General features: G+C 41.1%; 1 protein-coding gene across 1 annotated transcript; it reads left to right on the top strand.

Annotated features, from left to right (window-relative positions):
- Positions 1–625: 625 nt before the first annotated feature.
- On the top strand, positions 626–6,536 carry LOC147323184 (heparan sulfate glucosamine 3-O-sulfotransferase 2-like). The gene is made up of 2 exons (XM_086303400.1): positions 626–1,690; positions 4,822–6,536. Exons 1-2 carry the CDS (start codon positions 1,194–1,196, stop codon positions 5,438–5,440), a joined length of 1,116 nt encoding a protein of 371 aa, XP_086159526.1. The 5' UTR covers positions 626–1,193; the 3' UTR covers positions 5,441–6,536.
- The last annotated feature ends 7,952 nt before the right edge of the window (positions 6,537–14,488 follow it).

The following is a 14,488-nucleotide window of genomic DNA, read 5'->3' as shown; positions in this document are numbered from 1 at the left end:
TAGAGGATGGATACAAAGTATCGATCCACTCGTGCTAGTATCGAGCTGATGCAAATATCAGCGTTGGTATCAATAGTATCAATATTTGGATCAATCTGCCCACCCCTACAGCCAGATTGTGCTAATGTAAGGAAACTTTTAATTGGGAATTCAGGACACAACACGAAAGTTCAGATGGCATGACAAGTTGGATCATGCTTTATCAAATGAACGAAGACCAGAATAGTTATAAGACATCAGTCTCACATAGTCCTTTTTTAACTTAAAAGTGAAACTGATTATTAGTAGGTGGTGATTAATTTTCCCAGTAATGGAGTGTGAGGTAAATTCTCACATTGGGACTTTAGAGAGTTGATTTTATCCAACCTTCTGAACACTCGAATGACTCTCTGCTGACTGGATACAGTTTTAAGGTCATGAACCATAAAAAAAATGGGGGGAAAAAACCCAACTGTGTTCAGTGTGTTTAAATTTAACCGCATCAGAAGAGATTGAACCAGTGCTGTGATTGGTCCAACAGGAAGAGCAAAGCTTGCTGGATCTTAAAGTGTTAAATTATAGATATTTAAAGATATTTTTACTCTCGTGTTTTCCGGTGTGTTGGTGTAAATCAGCTCTAATACTATTGATTTTATTAACAAAAATGTTTCACTTTACGTTAATAAAGTGCTTCAAATATTAATACTTACAAACATTCTGTATGTTTACCTTTAAATGAACAAAGAGTCGACTAGGTGCTTAGATGTTAGTATGAAACGTGATAAAAGGTAAAGTGAGATGAGCAAGTGGAGACAGATGAATACTTTTTATCTTTTCTTTTTTTTTTTTTACCATTTTTAATGCAAAGACACCGTGACGTCACTGTGTGGAAATATTTTTCCTTCGCTCAGCCGGTTTGGAGCTGACAGTCCGCTCAAGTTGCCAGAGAGCGCGCACAGCTTTTGCATCCTTGCGTGATGGCCACGGACGCGTCCAGGAGTTTTAAAATAGGATGGCTTCGCAACTCGGTGCGCAGGGGAAGATACCTTTTCAGGTAAGGAGCTGAAGCGATGGGACTCAGATGGACTGTGGTAACAGACTTGAAGTCTGCTGTTTTTCTTCTTTAAAGCCCGTGGAGCCGCTAAGACAATCATAAAAGGACGGAACGCAAAAATCAATTAAAAAAATCATGCACTGTTCATACTCATGGAGAGATGGCATGCGTGCTCCTCTTCGGTCGACTTCTCCCCTTCTCACACCGGCTCAGAGGAACGTCCATCTGCTTGTTATCCCTTTTCCTTTCATATTTATTCTACTGCGCTCTATTCCCTGACGGTGCCATCATGCAAACGTCAGGTGATCCGACGCCCAGCTGTCAGCGAGCAGATGGAGCCAAAAGGCGCCTTCAGAAATCCCTCTCCTGCCTTTTACCGTCGGACGCGAGGTTGAGCGCTGTTGAGGCGTCTCGGTTGAAAGCCGACCAAAGACCCCATTTCGCTCATCACACCGCCGGGAACGGCACGCCCAGCCCGCCTATGAGCAATTTAAAGTTCGGCAATAAAAAGTTACCAAATGCCATCATAGTCGGTGTGAAAAAGGGAGGCACGAGAGCCGTCCTCGAGTTCATAAGAATACATCCGGATGTGCGCGCGGCGGGAACCGAAACACACTTCTTCGACAGGAACTATGACAGAGGCCTGGAGTGGTACAGGTAAGACAACGTGTGTCTCACCTGTGCAGGTGCGTGTCCATCTGCTCCACAAATCCCGCAATTTATCAGAAATCATAGTAATAAGTAGGAAATTACACCAGATTGGACTTCAGTCAGCTTTTATTGCACAACATCTGACTTTAAGATTCTTGGTTAAAGTGGTTTTAGCTTAACTAATTTAACTAGTTTATGTAATCTAGAAACTGGTCAAAGAGCAGCCTTTTCTCGTGGCTGCTGCTCCCGCAGAGACCCACGAGTGTGTCTGAAAATTTGTGGCTTCTAGTCAGCTGTGCTTGCATAATTCTGCATATCTGATTAGGCCGTTTCTCTCCCACCAAACTAAATGTTAATGATAGTAAATTATGGAGAATGATACACTATATTTCCAGCTTCGTTTTCTAAAAGGTCATAACGATTGCAGGCCAATATAACCGTGTGCCTTCACATGGTACATAGGGAATTACAGTGGAATTCAGGTAAGCGGTGTAGCGCCTCATTTTCTTCTGTTTTATGCCTGAATCTGTTTTCTCCCCTCCGTCCTGGTCTAAATTCTGCAGTGGTTAAATTTACTTACATTTCCTACAGAGAAAAAAAATTGAAAAGGTAAGGAATCATGGGGGGAAAGAGACAATATAATATAATAACAGAATGTAAAATCATCTGATTTCCCTAAAAAAATCAGTGATGAATATGAACCCTCTGTTTTGGTGCTTCTTTGTGTATATCAGACTTGGAGCTGGGTAAACATGCTGGATGTGTTTTCTGCAGTTTATTGACTCACTTCAAGCTTTATTGCAGGGAAGTTCTGAGGAATGTGCTGTGTTTATACTGGCAGGAGAGTGGCGCGCTCTCTCTCTCCCTTTTTATTCTTCTTTTGACATACTGTAGAGCAGTTCATCAAATTTCTCATAAAATCCAACCTCTGGAGGCGAACAGTGCAAACAGCGTCCTGCATGCCCGCTGTAACTCCTAGACATCTCAGCTGTAGTCGTGTTTGTTTATTATAATATTTAAACAAGACAGCCATGAAAGGGAATTATTTATTGATTTTTCAAATGCTACCCAAGGCACCTTAAACTACAAGGGGCACTCAGACAGCGCATCCTCAGCCAAGGTCAGTGCTCCATTTCACAAGTTAAAAGGAAGCGATTCAAATCTGCTCCAAAATTTAATGGGTTCTTCCTTTGCCCGTGCCCCACCAATTCTCCGAGTTTCATGATTTTCACCTTGGTAGTTTATTGGGGGGGGGGGGGGGGGGGTAAATCTTTCTGACTGGTGATCAAACTGTACTGATCACCTACATCCTCAGCTCTCACCCTGGTGGAGGGACAAAGTGCATCCCTAACAAACTGCTTCGATTGACTGATGATCAAACCGAATAGCCATAAATTAAACATGCACATAATTGCACAGATTTAGAGGAAGAATATGTATGCAAACACAAGTTTATCTGATGATAAAATGAAAAAACATGCATACAGTAACTCTCATGCATACAGTAACAGACAAGCAATTACGCAGAGATGCGCTCTCGTATTTATCCCCCGGTTCTTTCAAGAGCATTTCATGTTAATGATAGACTGTCATGTAAGCTGCAGGAGGGATGTGTATCAGTAGTATTATATAATAATTACAGACTCAAAGTATCTCCACTAATTGGCACTCTTCACAATGGTTGGCAGTTGAAGCCCTTTTATCTCAGAGATGTGTCTTCCAGATGTGAACCCTCGCCCATTACTGCAGGTTGATTGTCAGCTGTCAAAGCTGTTGAGAAAAGGTCAGACGCCGATTGCTTTCAAAATAAAACAGCTGCTTCCCGGAAGCTTCCTTGTAAACATTCGTTCATAAATCAAAATGAACGGTGTGGACTGTCACCTTGAATTTGCTAATTGATTGTGCCACAAACATGTTTTTTTTCAATGTCTATGCAAAGGCAAAAATAACAAGAAGAAGGACTAAAGATGTCTGAAGTGATCTTACTAAGCATCAGATGGTGGCTTGGTTGGCCATGTCTCTACAGCTGAGACAAATTTGCTGTCAATTTTGATGTTGTCATATGTCCACGAGCTTGTTAGTATTATTGCCGTTTATTTATTTATTTATTTTTTAGATTTTAACATTCTTCGAAAAATTGCAGCTAATGATAGAATAAATACAACCTCAGATCACTTAAATGGATGGTTTGAAAGAAGAGCCTTAACAGAAACATAGACTGTATATAAAAGATGGATGTAGACAACATGATATCACCCACTGGCTTTTTGATGCCATCTTGACAAGCAAGGAGTTGCTCTGACTGAAAAATTGAGGAAATTGCCCCAAATCCACACCAAAAAGATCCTTTGTCAGATTTTTGTTTAATGTAAATGCGCCACAGCAATAAAGAGTGAAAACTAGTCATATAACTGATCAGAAAATATTTCCTAAGGTTTTGAATCAAATTTGAGTCTTATAGACTGTTAATAATAAAAAGAGAGAAGTCACCCTCGTGACCACTGGAAAAAATACAGGTTTTGAAATGGATTAGTTGGGGAAACAACAGAAGTGAAATAAAGATTAGCAAATTAATTGACAATGAAAATAATCATTAACTGCTCTCTCCTCTAGAACTTCCAATCAATCTTCAAGTTTTTCTCAGCGAAGCCCTGCTTGTTCATATCACCTCTGTAAAGAATGGCCTAGTTTGAAGAAGTCACCGAACAGAGTCGCTGCTATACGTGTTCTGTTTGCATTCGTGGTGATTTATTACTCCTGAAACATTCAGGCCTGATGCACAGGAGAGCTGTCTGTGAGACAAGTCTCCAGTGACAACAGACTACTACAACTTTGCTTCAGTGCTCCTATTATGATTTTCATCAAGAAATTGAGTTCACGGCCAAACCGAAGCTCACTTAGGGTAGCTTTATGCCTTTACAACTCACTTGTGTAATCCTGCCCTAAATAGATATGTTACATAGATTTTTTTCTTTACTTTGACAAAGGAAATGGAAGGGCATTGTGACCTTTCCTTTGAACCTGTTAGCTTTTAAGGTTGCTTAAGCGCTCAAATGTTTAGTATTTTTTAAAAGAAATCCTAAATTAAATGAATGTAAATGAGAAATGTCTATTCTGTGTTTTCATCTTTCATTCAGAGGTTTAATGCCAAGAACTCTTGAAAGCCAAATCACAATGGAGAAGACACCGAGCTACTTTGTGACAAAAGAGACACCACACCGGATTTCTACCATGTCCCAAGACACCAAGCTCATAGTGGTGGTGCGAGACCCCGTCACTCGAGCAATATCGGACTACACTCAGACGTTATCCAAAACGCCGGACCTGCCGAGCTTCCAGGACCTGGCCTTCAGGAATCAGAGCCTGGGAATCGTTGACATGTCCTGGAACGCCATTCGGATCGGCTTGTATGCTTTGCACCTTGAAAACTGGCTCCACTACTTCCCTCTGGCTCAGATCCATTTTGTGAGCGGAGAGCGTCTCATCACAGACCCAGCAGGGGAGATGGCTCGGGTGCAGGACTTTCTTGGGCTGAAACGCATCGTCACCGACAAACACTTCTATTTCAACCGCACCAAGGGTTTTCCCTGCCTTAAAAAGCCGGAGAGCAGCGGCTCGCCCCGCTGCCTTGGCAAGTCAAAGGGGAGGACTCATGTGCAGATAGACCGAGACGCTATTGAGCAACTGCGAGACTTCTATCGACCTTATAATGTCAAGTTCTATGAAATGGTGGGGCACGACTTTAAGTGGGAGTAGAGGTTCGAGATGTATGTTTACGTGGTGCTGGAAAAACTTAGCTATTCCAAAAATGTTCTTTTAAAGTGGTTTGCCTTCAGTAATGTGTCAAGGCTAAAGTGAATAGCTAACTATCAGCAGTCTCTAGACAATTTCCGAGCGAAGCAGCCGAGGCAGTACTTTCCTTTGAAGTGACTCTAATGAACAGAGTAAAATCTAAGACGACATTGCTTTTGCACTTGTAATGATCAGTTACCAGCATCAGCACCCTGTTTGTTGCCAGATATAGGCATCATTTTCAGATTTCCGTTTGTGTTACTCTGTATTATTGCTGACTTTATTGCTGACTGCTTCATAAAAAAAAAAAAGAGAAAATTCGAAGGGAAGGGGATTAGTTCCTTTTAAAATCTGCTTGACTAATCAAAGTAGAGTTTGAAAGCAAGCCCTTGGAAAATGTCAGTGAAGTCTTCAGGGAGAAGAGAATTAAGCTGCACCACTGTGGCGGTAAATCTAAAATGTAAAGCCATAAGGCAAGTATGAACCACCTGATATTACTTACTCTTCATTTTTTTTCAAAAAGTGAAAGATATTTTCTTCCGTTCTTTCCGACATGAAGCAGACATGTGCTGTAACGAGCATTTCACTCTGTACTCCGTGCTTTGTTTCCAAATCCTGGTTTATGTTTTTGTTGCAGAAGTATTTAATCACTGCGTTAATCACAATGCTTGTTCATAAACTTCATTAAATGAAACGGAAGCACAATTTATGAGATTATTAATTCTGTTGCTTCTAAAGCACATGCTGTACACTGATAAATTGCATTTTGTAAAAAAACAAAAAAACATCCTATTTTCTGCTTTTGCTCGATGTTTCGAAAACAACACACCAAACGTGGAAAATTCACACGGCTCTTGCCCCCCCACATTCCTCCTTTTCACATCTAGTTTGTATAGTTATGTTTTAGACCACCATCCTTTGAGGTTTATTGCATTCTGTAAGGTTTGTTGTGTGCCTCTGTGGTGGGAGGCGCATGAGTGGGTGTAGGTGTAAGGAATTTCAATCACTTTTCAAAGACAAAGCAGGGAACACCTATTCGTGGCGGGTTATCAAATAGATTCCGGGGCTGCATGTCACAAGATTGCAGTGAAAAGTTTGGATTTGGCTACAAGCTATGAATACTAACGCCAGACTGTCTGAGCTTGAGCCAGATTGATACACTGCTGCAAAATAAAGGAAGAAAACACTTTGTAATACATGAACAGTGAGTATGATTTGAAGCACTGTGTAATGTATGATGAGGTGTTCAGGTTCCATATCACAAAGGACAATATTGTGGGTCTTGTGTGTGGTAATTTATCCTTACTGTTGCATTAACTGTGCCATTAGCCATATCTTAGTGGAAGGGAAGAAGACTAGCTGTATGGCAATAACTAGCTTTTCTTGTTTTTCATGTTATCAAACGAGGTGCTACATAGTGTGGTGGTTTACATTTGCCTAAAAAGCAAACAATCCCCAGTCTAATCTTGGGAGGAGACAGAGATCTTCTTGGGATTGTGTGAGGAAGGGCATCCAGTGTAAAACTGTGGGGATTTGTTGTGAATAAGGGAGCTGAAAAAAGTAATCTCCCAATAATGTTATCAACCGATTACAAGGCAGAAAAAAAGGGTGGTGCAGTCATAGGCTGTATGTAAAAGATGGACAAAAGATAGTGACATCATCCAGATTAGTGAAGTCGTATTTTGAAACTTCAACTTGTACTTCCTGAGGAGTGGATCTGACTGGAAACTGGACACTGCAAACAACTACAGCCCAATTTATCAGTGGACTGATGTTACCGATCGATATCAGATATTTACTGATCTATAGATGCCTGCATTTATAAATAAAAATTAAAAGTAAAGAAGAGACAAGAGGAACTCCTTTCAACCATGTTATGAGCGTTAATGTTGCACAGTTTGTCCACTGGAGGGCACTCTGCAAAATAAAACACCAATAAGCGCAGTCAGACAAAACGTAAATGAGTAAATAAATAACTATAAATAACAAATGTTAGAAAATCCATCTGTTTCTGTCGCAATGAAAAAATATGAGCAGATACATCGAAGTATCCGATTTTTAAATCACTGAAAAATCAGAATTGTAGTAACAACTTAAACTATTACTACTTTCAGTACACCTTTCGAAACTACAGTTGCACGGTGCATCACAGAAATGTGTTTCTTTATGGGCACAGATTTTTTTTTTTTTAAATAATCAAATTAAAGATGGGTTTTCAATAGTTTAAGAGTTCTGAGACATGAAGTGGAGCTATGTAGCGCACCATGCAGAGGTGGGAAAATAATCAAGTACAAATACTTTCTTAAGCCTTGATTATACTTTTGCTGTCAGTGTGTTCGCTAGAGCCCACTCAGGTCTGAGTGACGTAAAGTTTGACATCAGACAGTGAGCGGACGTCCGCATGCCCGCCTGTTTTTGTGACCTGTGGAGAATTTACATTACAATGCGTCAACCATGCATCCGCTCAGGCGGCAGACTTCAAAGAAGTATATCTGGAATGATTACCCGGTCTTCAGGCCTCCAGCTGTCTGCATCTGCAACAGAGGATAATCAAAGCTTTATTGTACTTTTCAGGTATTTTTACTTTGCTTGACTATTTATTTGTCTGTCAGCTTTTTACTTTTACTCCCTGCATTTTAACAAAAAGATAACTCTACTTTCTACATTAACAAAAAAGGCTTGTTACTGTACAGGGTGGGCCATTTATATGGATACACCGTAATAACATGGGAATAGTTGGTGATATTAAAGTCCTGTTTGTGGCACATTAGTATATGTGTGGGGGCAAACTCCTCAAGATGGGTGGTGACCATGGTGGCCATTTAGAAGTCGGCCATCTTGGATACAACTTTAGTTTTTTCAATAGGAAGAGGGCCATGTGACACATCAAACTTATTGATGTCACAAGAAAAACAATGGTGTGCTTGGTTTCAACGCAACTTTATTCTTTCATGAGTTATTTACAAGTTTCTCTTTGTTCACAGCCATTGACATGTCGAAGAGGTTAACACGTGAGGAGCGGATCGAAAGTGTGTTGATATCTGGTGAACGCAGTAACCGGGTCATTGCAGCAGATTTCAATGCAAGACACCCTACGAGACCCCCCATCTCCCATGCTACAGTTAGCAAACTGCTTGCTAAGTTTCGTGAAACTGGTTCAGTGTTGGATTTGCCAAAATGTGGATGCAATAAAACTGTCACTAATGAAGAAATATCAGTGGCTGTCCTAGCTTCATTCAGCAAGAGCCCACAGCGTAGCACTCGCCGCATGTCACTGGAGAGTGGCATTAGTCGAACATCCCTTCTTCGGATATTAGCTGCTCACAAATGGCACCCTTACAAACTCCAGCTACTGCAGCATCTCAACGAGGATGACCCAGATCGGCACACAGAATTTGCAGAATGGGCAAAACAAAAATTGGAACAGGACCCTCAGTTTACGCCGAAGATTTTGTTCAGTGATGAGGCAAACTTTTATGTGAATGGTGAAGTTAACAAACAAAACCACCGCTATTGGTCTGGCACTAACCCACATTGGATGGATCCCTCCAAGACTGTTGGCACAACAAAAGTGATGGTTTGGTGTGGTATATGGGGTACAACGATAGTGGGTCCATTCTTCATCAATGGAAACCTCAAGGCCACTGGATATTTGAAATTGCTACATGATGATGTGTTTCCCTTTTTATGCACTGAAGCTGGCACGTTCCCTGAGTTTTTCCAGCAAGATGGTGCACCACCACATTATGGGTGCCAGGTCCGAGCATTCCTAGATGAACAGTTTCCTGGAAAGTGGATTGGTTGTCGTGGGCCAGTTGAATGGCCCCCAAGGTCTCCTGATCTGACCTCCTTAGACTTTTATCTTTGGGGTCATCTGAAGGCAATTGTCTATGGTGTGAAGATACGAGATGTGCAGCACCTGAAACTACGGATACTGGATGCCTGTGCTGGCATTTCTCCTGCGGTGTTGCTATCAGTGTGTGAAGAGTGGGAGAAGAGGGTTGCATTGACAATCCAACACAATGGGCAGCATATTGAACACATTTATAAGTGGTCAGAAACTTGTAAATAACTCATGAAAGAATAAAGTTACGTTGAAACCAAGCACACCATTGTTTTTCTTGTGACATTACCAATACGTTTGATGTGTCACATGGCCCTCTTCCTATTGGAAAAACAAAAGTTATATCCAAGATGGCCGACTTCTAAATGGCGACCATGGTCACCGCCCATCTTGAGGAGTTTGTCCCCTCACATATACTAATGTGCCACAAACAGGACTTTAATATCACCAACCATTCCCATGTTATTACAGTGTATCCATATAAATGGCCCACCCTGTAGGTTATATGCATTTGAGGGGCCTTGTTGATCGTTTTGTATCGCTGGGTGCCTTCCTCACATCAAACTGTTTTGAACCTAAATGGAGGAAACAGTTACCCAATCTTACTGGTGTATCCATCATCGGTCCTTAAAGAGACTTACAACCAGTTTTGGGACTAACGCGTTATTAAGTAACGCGTTACAGTAACTACGTTATTATTGTGGTAACGAGCACGGTAACTAGTTATTATGCCAAAAACGGGAACGCGTTAGTCATTACTGGGATTTAAATAGGCTCATTATTCGTTACTTCGTGTGGTGGCTATCGTGGAGCTTCCACAGATTCAATAACATTAGCAAGTGGTGGAAGCCAGCAGGTGGATGAAGGAAAAGGGAGGCAAGAGGAGAGACCCGAAGCAGCCACCGATCTGAGTATCAGGTGAACTGAACTTCAGGTAAGAAGTTATGACCTGCAGTGTATCTGAGTCACATATAAACCAAGTTTAGGTGGAGTTTATTTTCGTTATGCTGACTTTTTCGTACTGCGTACTAGCTAGCATGACGGAGTTTCTATACAGCTGGGTGGGTGCTATGTTACTGATGTTGAACTTTATTTTGTTCATACGGTTAATTATTAGAGTTGCCAACCGTTCCCTAAAAAACAGAATCGTCTCGTATTCAGAGAAAATATTACGGGTTTTGTATTGAGGTGAAAAGGAACATTTTGTCCCGGACTTCAGCTACAATGAAAAAGACACAAAGCTGGAGTTATTCTGTGTTTATGCTGCACAGCTGCCTCTTCTTCTCTCATCCTCTCACCCTCCCTCTCCTGTTTCTACTTCAATCATGAAACTGATCAATGATCAGCTGATTGGCTTTTCTCTTTTGTTTATTTATCGCCCACTTTGCGCCAGAAAGAGGAAACCAGCGGATGTCGCGCTAAACAACAGCAGCACGTTTAAGCTTGATCAGCTGTTGTTAGAATTTATTTATTACTTTCTAGTATCAGCTGATGTTTACTGGAGCCACAGCTGTAAAGCTGCTGGTCAGGATGTCGGTTTGGATATGTGGTGAGAGGGAAACATGAAGATGAAACCAGGAGATGTCCTTACTGAATCATCAGAGCTGTGATGGAGAAACAGGTTTACCTTTTAGGTGACATGAATGAGTTGAAGGGAAGTTATGAACTGTTTCTGAGAGACAAATAACACCAGGATCCTTTTTTTACTTAGCTGACAGCTGGTAACTGTGCAGGGGCGGGTCTAGCAAAGTGTTGCCAGGAGGGCCATGTAGGGCATTAACAGGGAGAGGGGAAATACTTTTCTTTCTTATTTTCATTTAAAATGTCTCGCTTTTAAAAAAATAATTATCTGAGTCTTACAACAAACGATTGATAGATTGATGCATATATACCATCAGAACAGTGTACATCACTGTCACAACAGCGTTTGTTTTCATTCAAAGGCTTTATGATTTTTCCTATAATGGCGGGCCGGTCTCTAGTCAAATTCCCCGAGATGATTTTTTTTGTCCCAGTCCAGCCCTGTATGCAGCTCATCTGCAGTCTGGTGTTACCTACATCTTCCTATTCAGAAGGCAGAATTTCTGAGTTCTGAGTACAATCGAAAGCACCACGACTGCATTTTTTGTGTTGGATGTAAAAAGCAGGCTAGAATCATGCGGCGGTCAACGACGGTCCAGGCGTGGGATTTCTCTCGTGGAAATGTGCACATTATGTTTTTTCCTTTCTATTGGTAGGTGGCACAGTGCACTTGTGGCAAGTAAGCAAGTTAGAAGACTGGCAGTCTGGCTGGGTATCCAGTTACGGAAGCAACACATTAACAAGAGAATTCTGAGTAAAACCAAAGTTATTTTCCCTAGTAACTAGTTACTCTGAAAGTAACGAGTAACTTGAAGTAACTGAGTTACTTTTGATAGAAGTAACTAGTAATGTAACTAAGTTACTAATTTAAAGTAACTTACCCAACACTGCTTACAACATATGCAGGGAACACGACAGCAAAGCAAAGACATGTCTGTAACAGAGAAAAATACCATGAGTCACATGATGATAGAAAATGAATATAGGTTTTATCAAGAATCTCCAAAGTGATTTGGGGTCAAACCAAATGTTTTGTTCATGGCTGGCTGGTTATTTACTGCTTGTCTTGGTTTTGTTGTTTGTTATTGATCAGCACAAATACTGCCATCTAGTCTGTTTTGGTTACAGTTATCGGCTCTAGTTTATTTTGACATGATCATACAATTAATATGATGTTTTTTAACATCACAATTACATTCAAACAACTATAACATGTATACAATGTTTTAAAGATGAATCACTCCTCAAGATTTTAAGAGCACAGTTGTTTGCTTGTCCCTTAACACTGACCTGTGAATCATTCAAGCATTAAAAGAGGCACCAAACCAGGACATTAAACTGTGTTGTGTCAAATCATAACAGACAACTTAGCAAAGAACCCATTTTAAATTGCATCTTTAGGCGCTCTGTTACCAGCAGCCTGTCACATTCCTTTAGGTAAATCTTTGCAAAATGCCAAACTTAACAGGTTGACAGGGGAAAATAGTGTTTTTACACCAATAAGGTGATTCCTAAACAACTTTTAGCTAAAAAGTGGTCAAAAGTTAGGAGTTAGGTAGGTGCAGTTAGGTCCTTAACAAGGAGAAAGAAACACAGCAAAGACCAGACACAGGACCTGAGAGGTGCATCTGGACCTTCAGTTGATCCATCTACTGTTCACTCATCAGAAAAGGTCTCAGTCGAAGGGTGACTCTCAAGAAGCCATTCTTATGGAAGAGAAACAAGGGGGAAAGGCTGAGCTGTGCCAAATTACACTATAACCACATTGAAAATCAGTTGCAACTGCTCTGATGGAGTGAAGAACTGAAATTTTAACATTTTTCAAATTGCCTTAAAAATGTATGGAGGACGTCAGTAGAGAGGCAGAACAGTGAGTATTGCACTGTCACGGTTGGAGCTGCATTTCAGCTGGTGGTGCTGGAGATCTTGTCAAAATTGACAGAATTATGAAAATAGGAAAGTACAATTTTGATCCGCCATCCAATCAAATACAATCTAGAAAACATCTGATTGCAACATGGAGCATGACAGTGATCCCAATCCCAAACCGCCAATGCAGTAAAATCATACCTGGACAGAAAAACACACAATGGGACACTATTAGGCATGGATTGGCCTCCTCAGAGGTCGGACCTCAAAGTTACTAAAGCCCCGTGGGACCATCCTGATAGAAAATGTGTCCAGACATCTCTGCTTATGCCTATGTTTCCATGTTTCAGTAAATCACTGCCCCTAATTCCTATTTTCCCAGCTAAATATAAATAAATGAGGGTTGGCTTTTGCACAGTACTGTAGACAGAGAGTTTGGCTGACAAGCTCATAAACAGCTACTTCTTCACCATTTTATGTGTTTCTTTTAATATCACAATTTAGACATATAGGATCATCAAGAACTAATCCTCATTAATAACAGTTTTCGCACCCAGCGAAAATATAGACCTCACTGCTCCTCTATCTACATACCTCAGAAGAAGCCAGATACTTTTATCTGTTTGAATGCTTCATCTGAAGCACTCATGAAATTTGCATTTAACAGTGTATCCTTTGAAGATTTCCTTGTGTTTGACATGAGAAAATCCAGAAAACTGAGCTCAGGGAACATGTTTTTGTCTTCACTATATGTTACAACTGTCATTCTCCTCATTCCTTACCGCTTCTGCAAATGGTCACAGAGCATTGTTAAAAGAAAAAAAAAAAAAGACATGAAAGATGCTCCACTCTCTGTGACACCCCCCCCAACCCAGACGACTGCCTTTCTCTCTGTGTGTCTTTCTCTCTTTCTCCTCACAGCCGCCTCTGCCTGTCCTAACATTCATTAAACCCGCACGACCTCCAGGTGGGGGAGTAGCCGGTCTGGCTGCACCACCTCCGGCGCATCTCTTGTCATCATGTTTGCAAGCGACTCATTTCTGTGGCTTAAAGAGCACGCACAGGTGAGCGTCTATCCAGTCGTCACTGTGAGCAGCAACTCTATATGTTACACAGGGGTCCTAATTAGGCTTGAGGGCTGGAGGAAAGCAATCCCTAGAACCAGCATCAGCCAGACTCTGATTAGACCCTGCTAGCAAAAACGGCTCTCTGGAGAATGCTGGCAGGTCAGATCTCTTCTTCTTCTTTCTCTCCCACACTTGCTCTCTCTCTCACACACACACACACACACACACACACACACAGCTTTTCTTTTCCAACAGGAAATCTCCCAGGACCCAGTCCATGCAAATCACGAAATCCTTTGCATTTTGTAGCACTACGATGTGACCTATTTGCACTCGAGCTAATGGGGCGCTTGTTAAGCTTAATGAGTATTTGTTAAAACTGATGAGTGATCATGTTGATTAATATTTCTGTCTTGTTGCTGTAAAACAGAGAGTTTTCAAACAAATCATAAAGCAAGGTTATGTTTAATGTGCTGGGTGATCAAACAGTTGTTATTTTCCCCACCCTCTATAGCAGATTTCAAATCACTCCATCCCCCCCGCGGAGCTTCCTGGTAATTATTAAACACTCAAAATACCTGAAGGAGCTGAAGGGGTCGGTAAATACGTCAACACGCTGTTGATAAGCACTAGTTATTGCTCAGACTAATA

Source organism: Aulonocara sp. 'chitande type north' Nkhata Bay, linkage group LG8 (genome assembly GCF_057382095.1).
Source record: "Aulonocara sp. 'chitande type north' Nkhata Bay isolate Kocher_YH1m ecotype deep benthic linkage group LG8, A_spYH_male_GT1.1, whole genome shotgun sequence".
NCBI classification, from domain to species: Eukaryota; Metazoa; Chordata; class Actinopteri; order Cichliformes; family Cichlidae; genus Aulonocara; species Aulonocara sp. 'chitande type north' Nkhata Bay.
The sequence above is the reverse complement of the archived record's forward strand: the minus strand, read 5'-3'. Positions and strand labels throughout refer to the sequence as shown.

Bases quoted from the DNA above. Each gene is read 5' to 3' on its own strand.
- LOC147323184 (XM_086303400.1), top strand. From the start codon at position 1,194: ATGGCATGCGTGCTCCTCTTCGGTCGACTTCTCCCCTTCTCACACCGG. The intron at 1,691-4,821 runs GTAAGACAACGT...TCTTTCATTCAG, and splicing joins AGAGGCCTGGAGTGGTACAG to AGGTTTAATGCCAAGAACTC.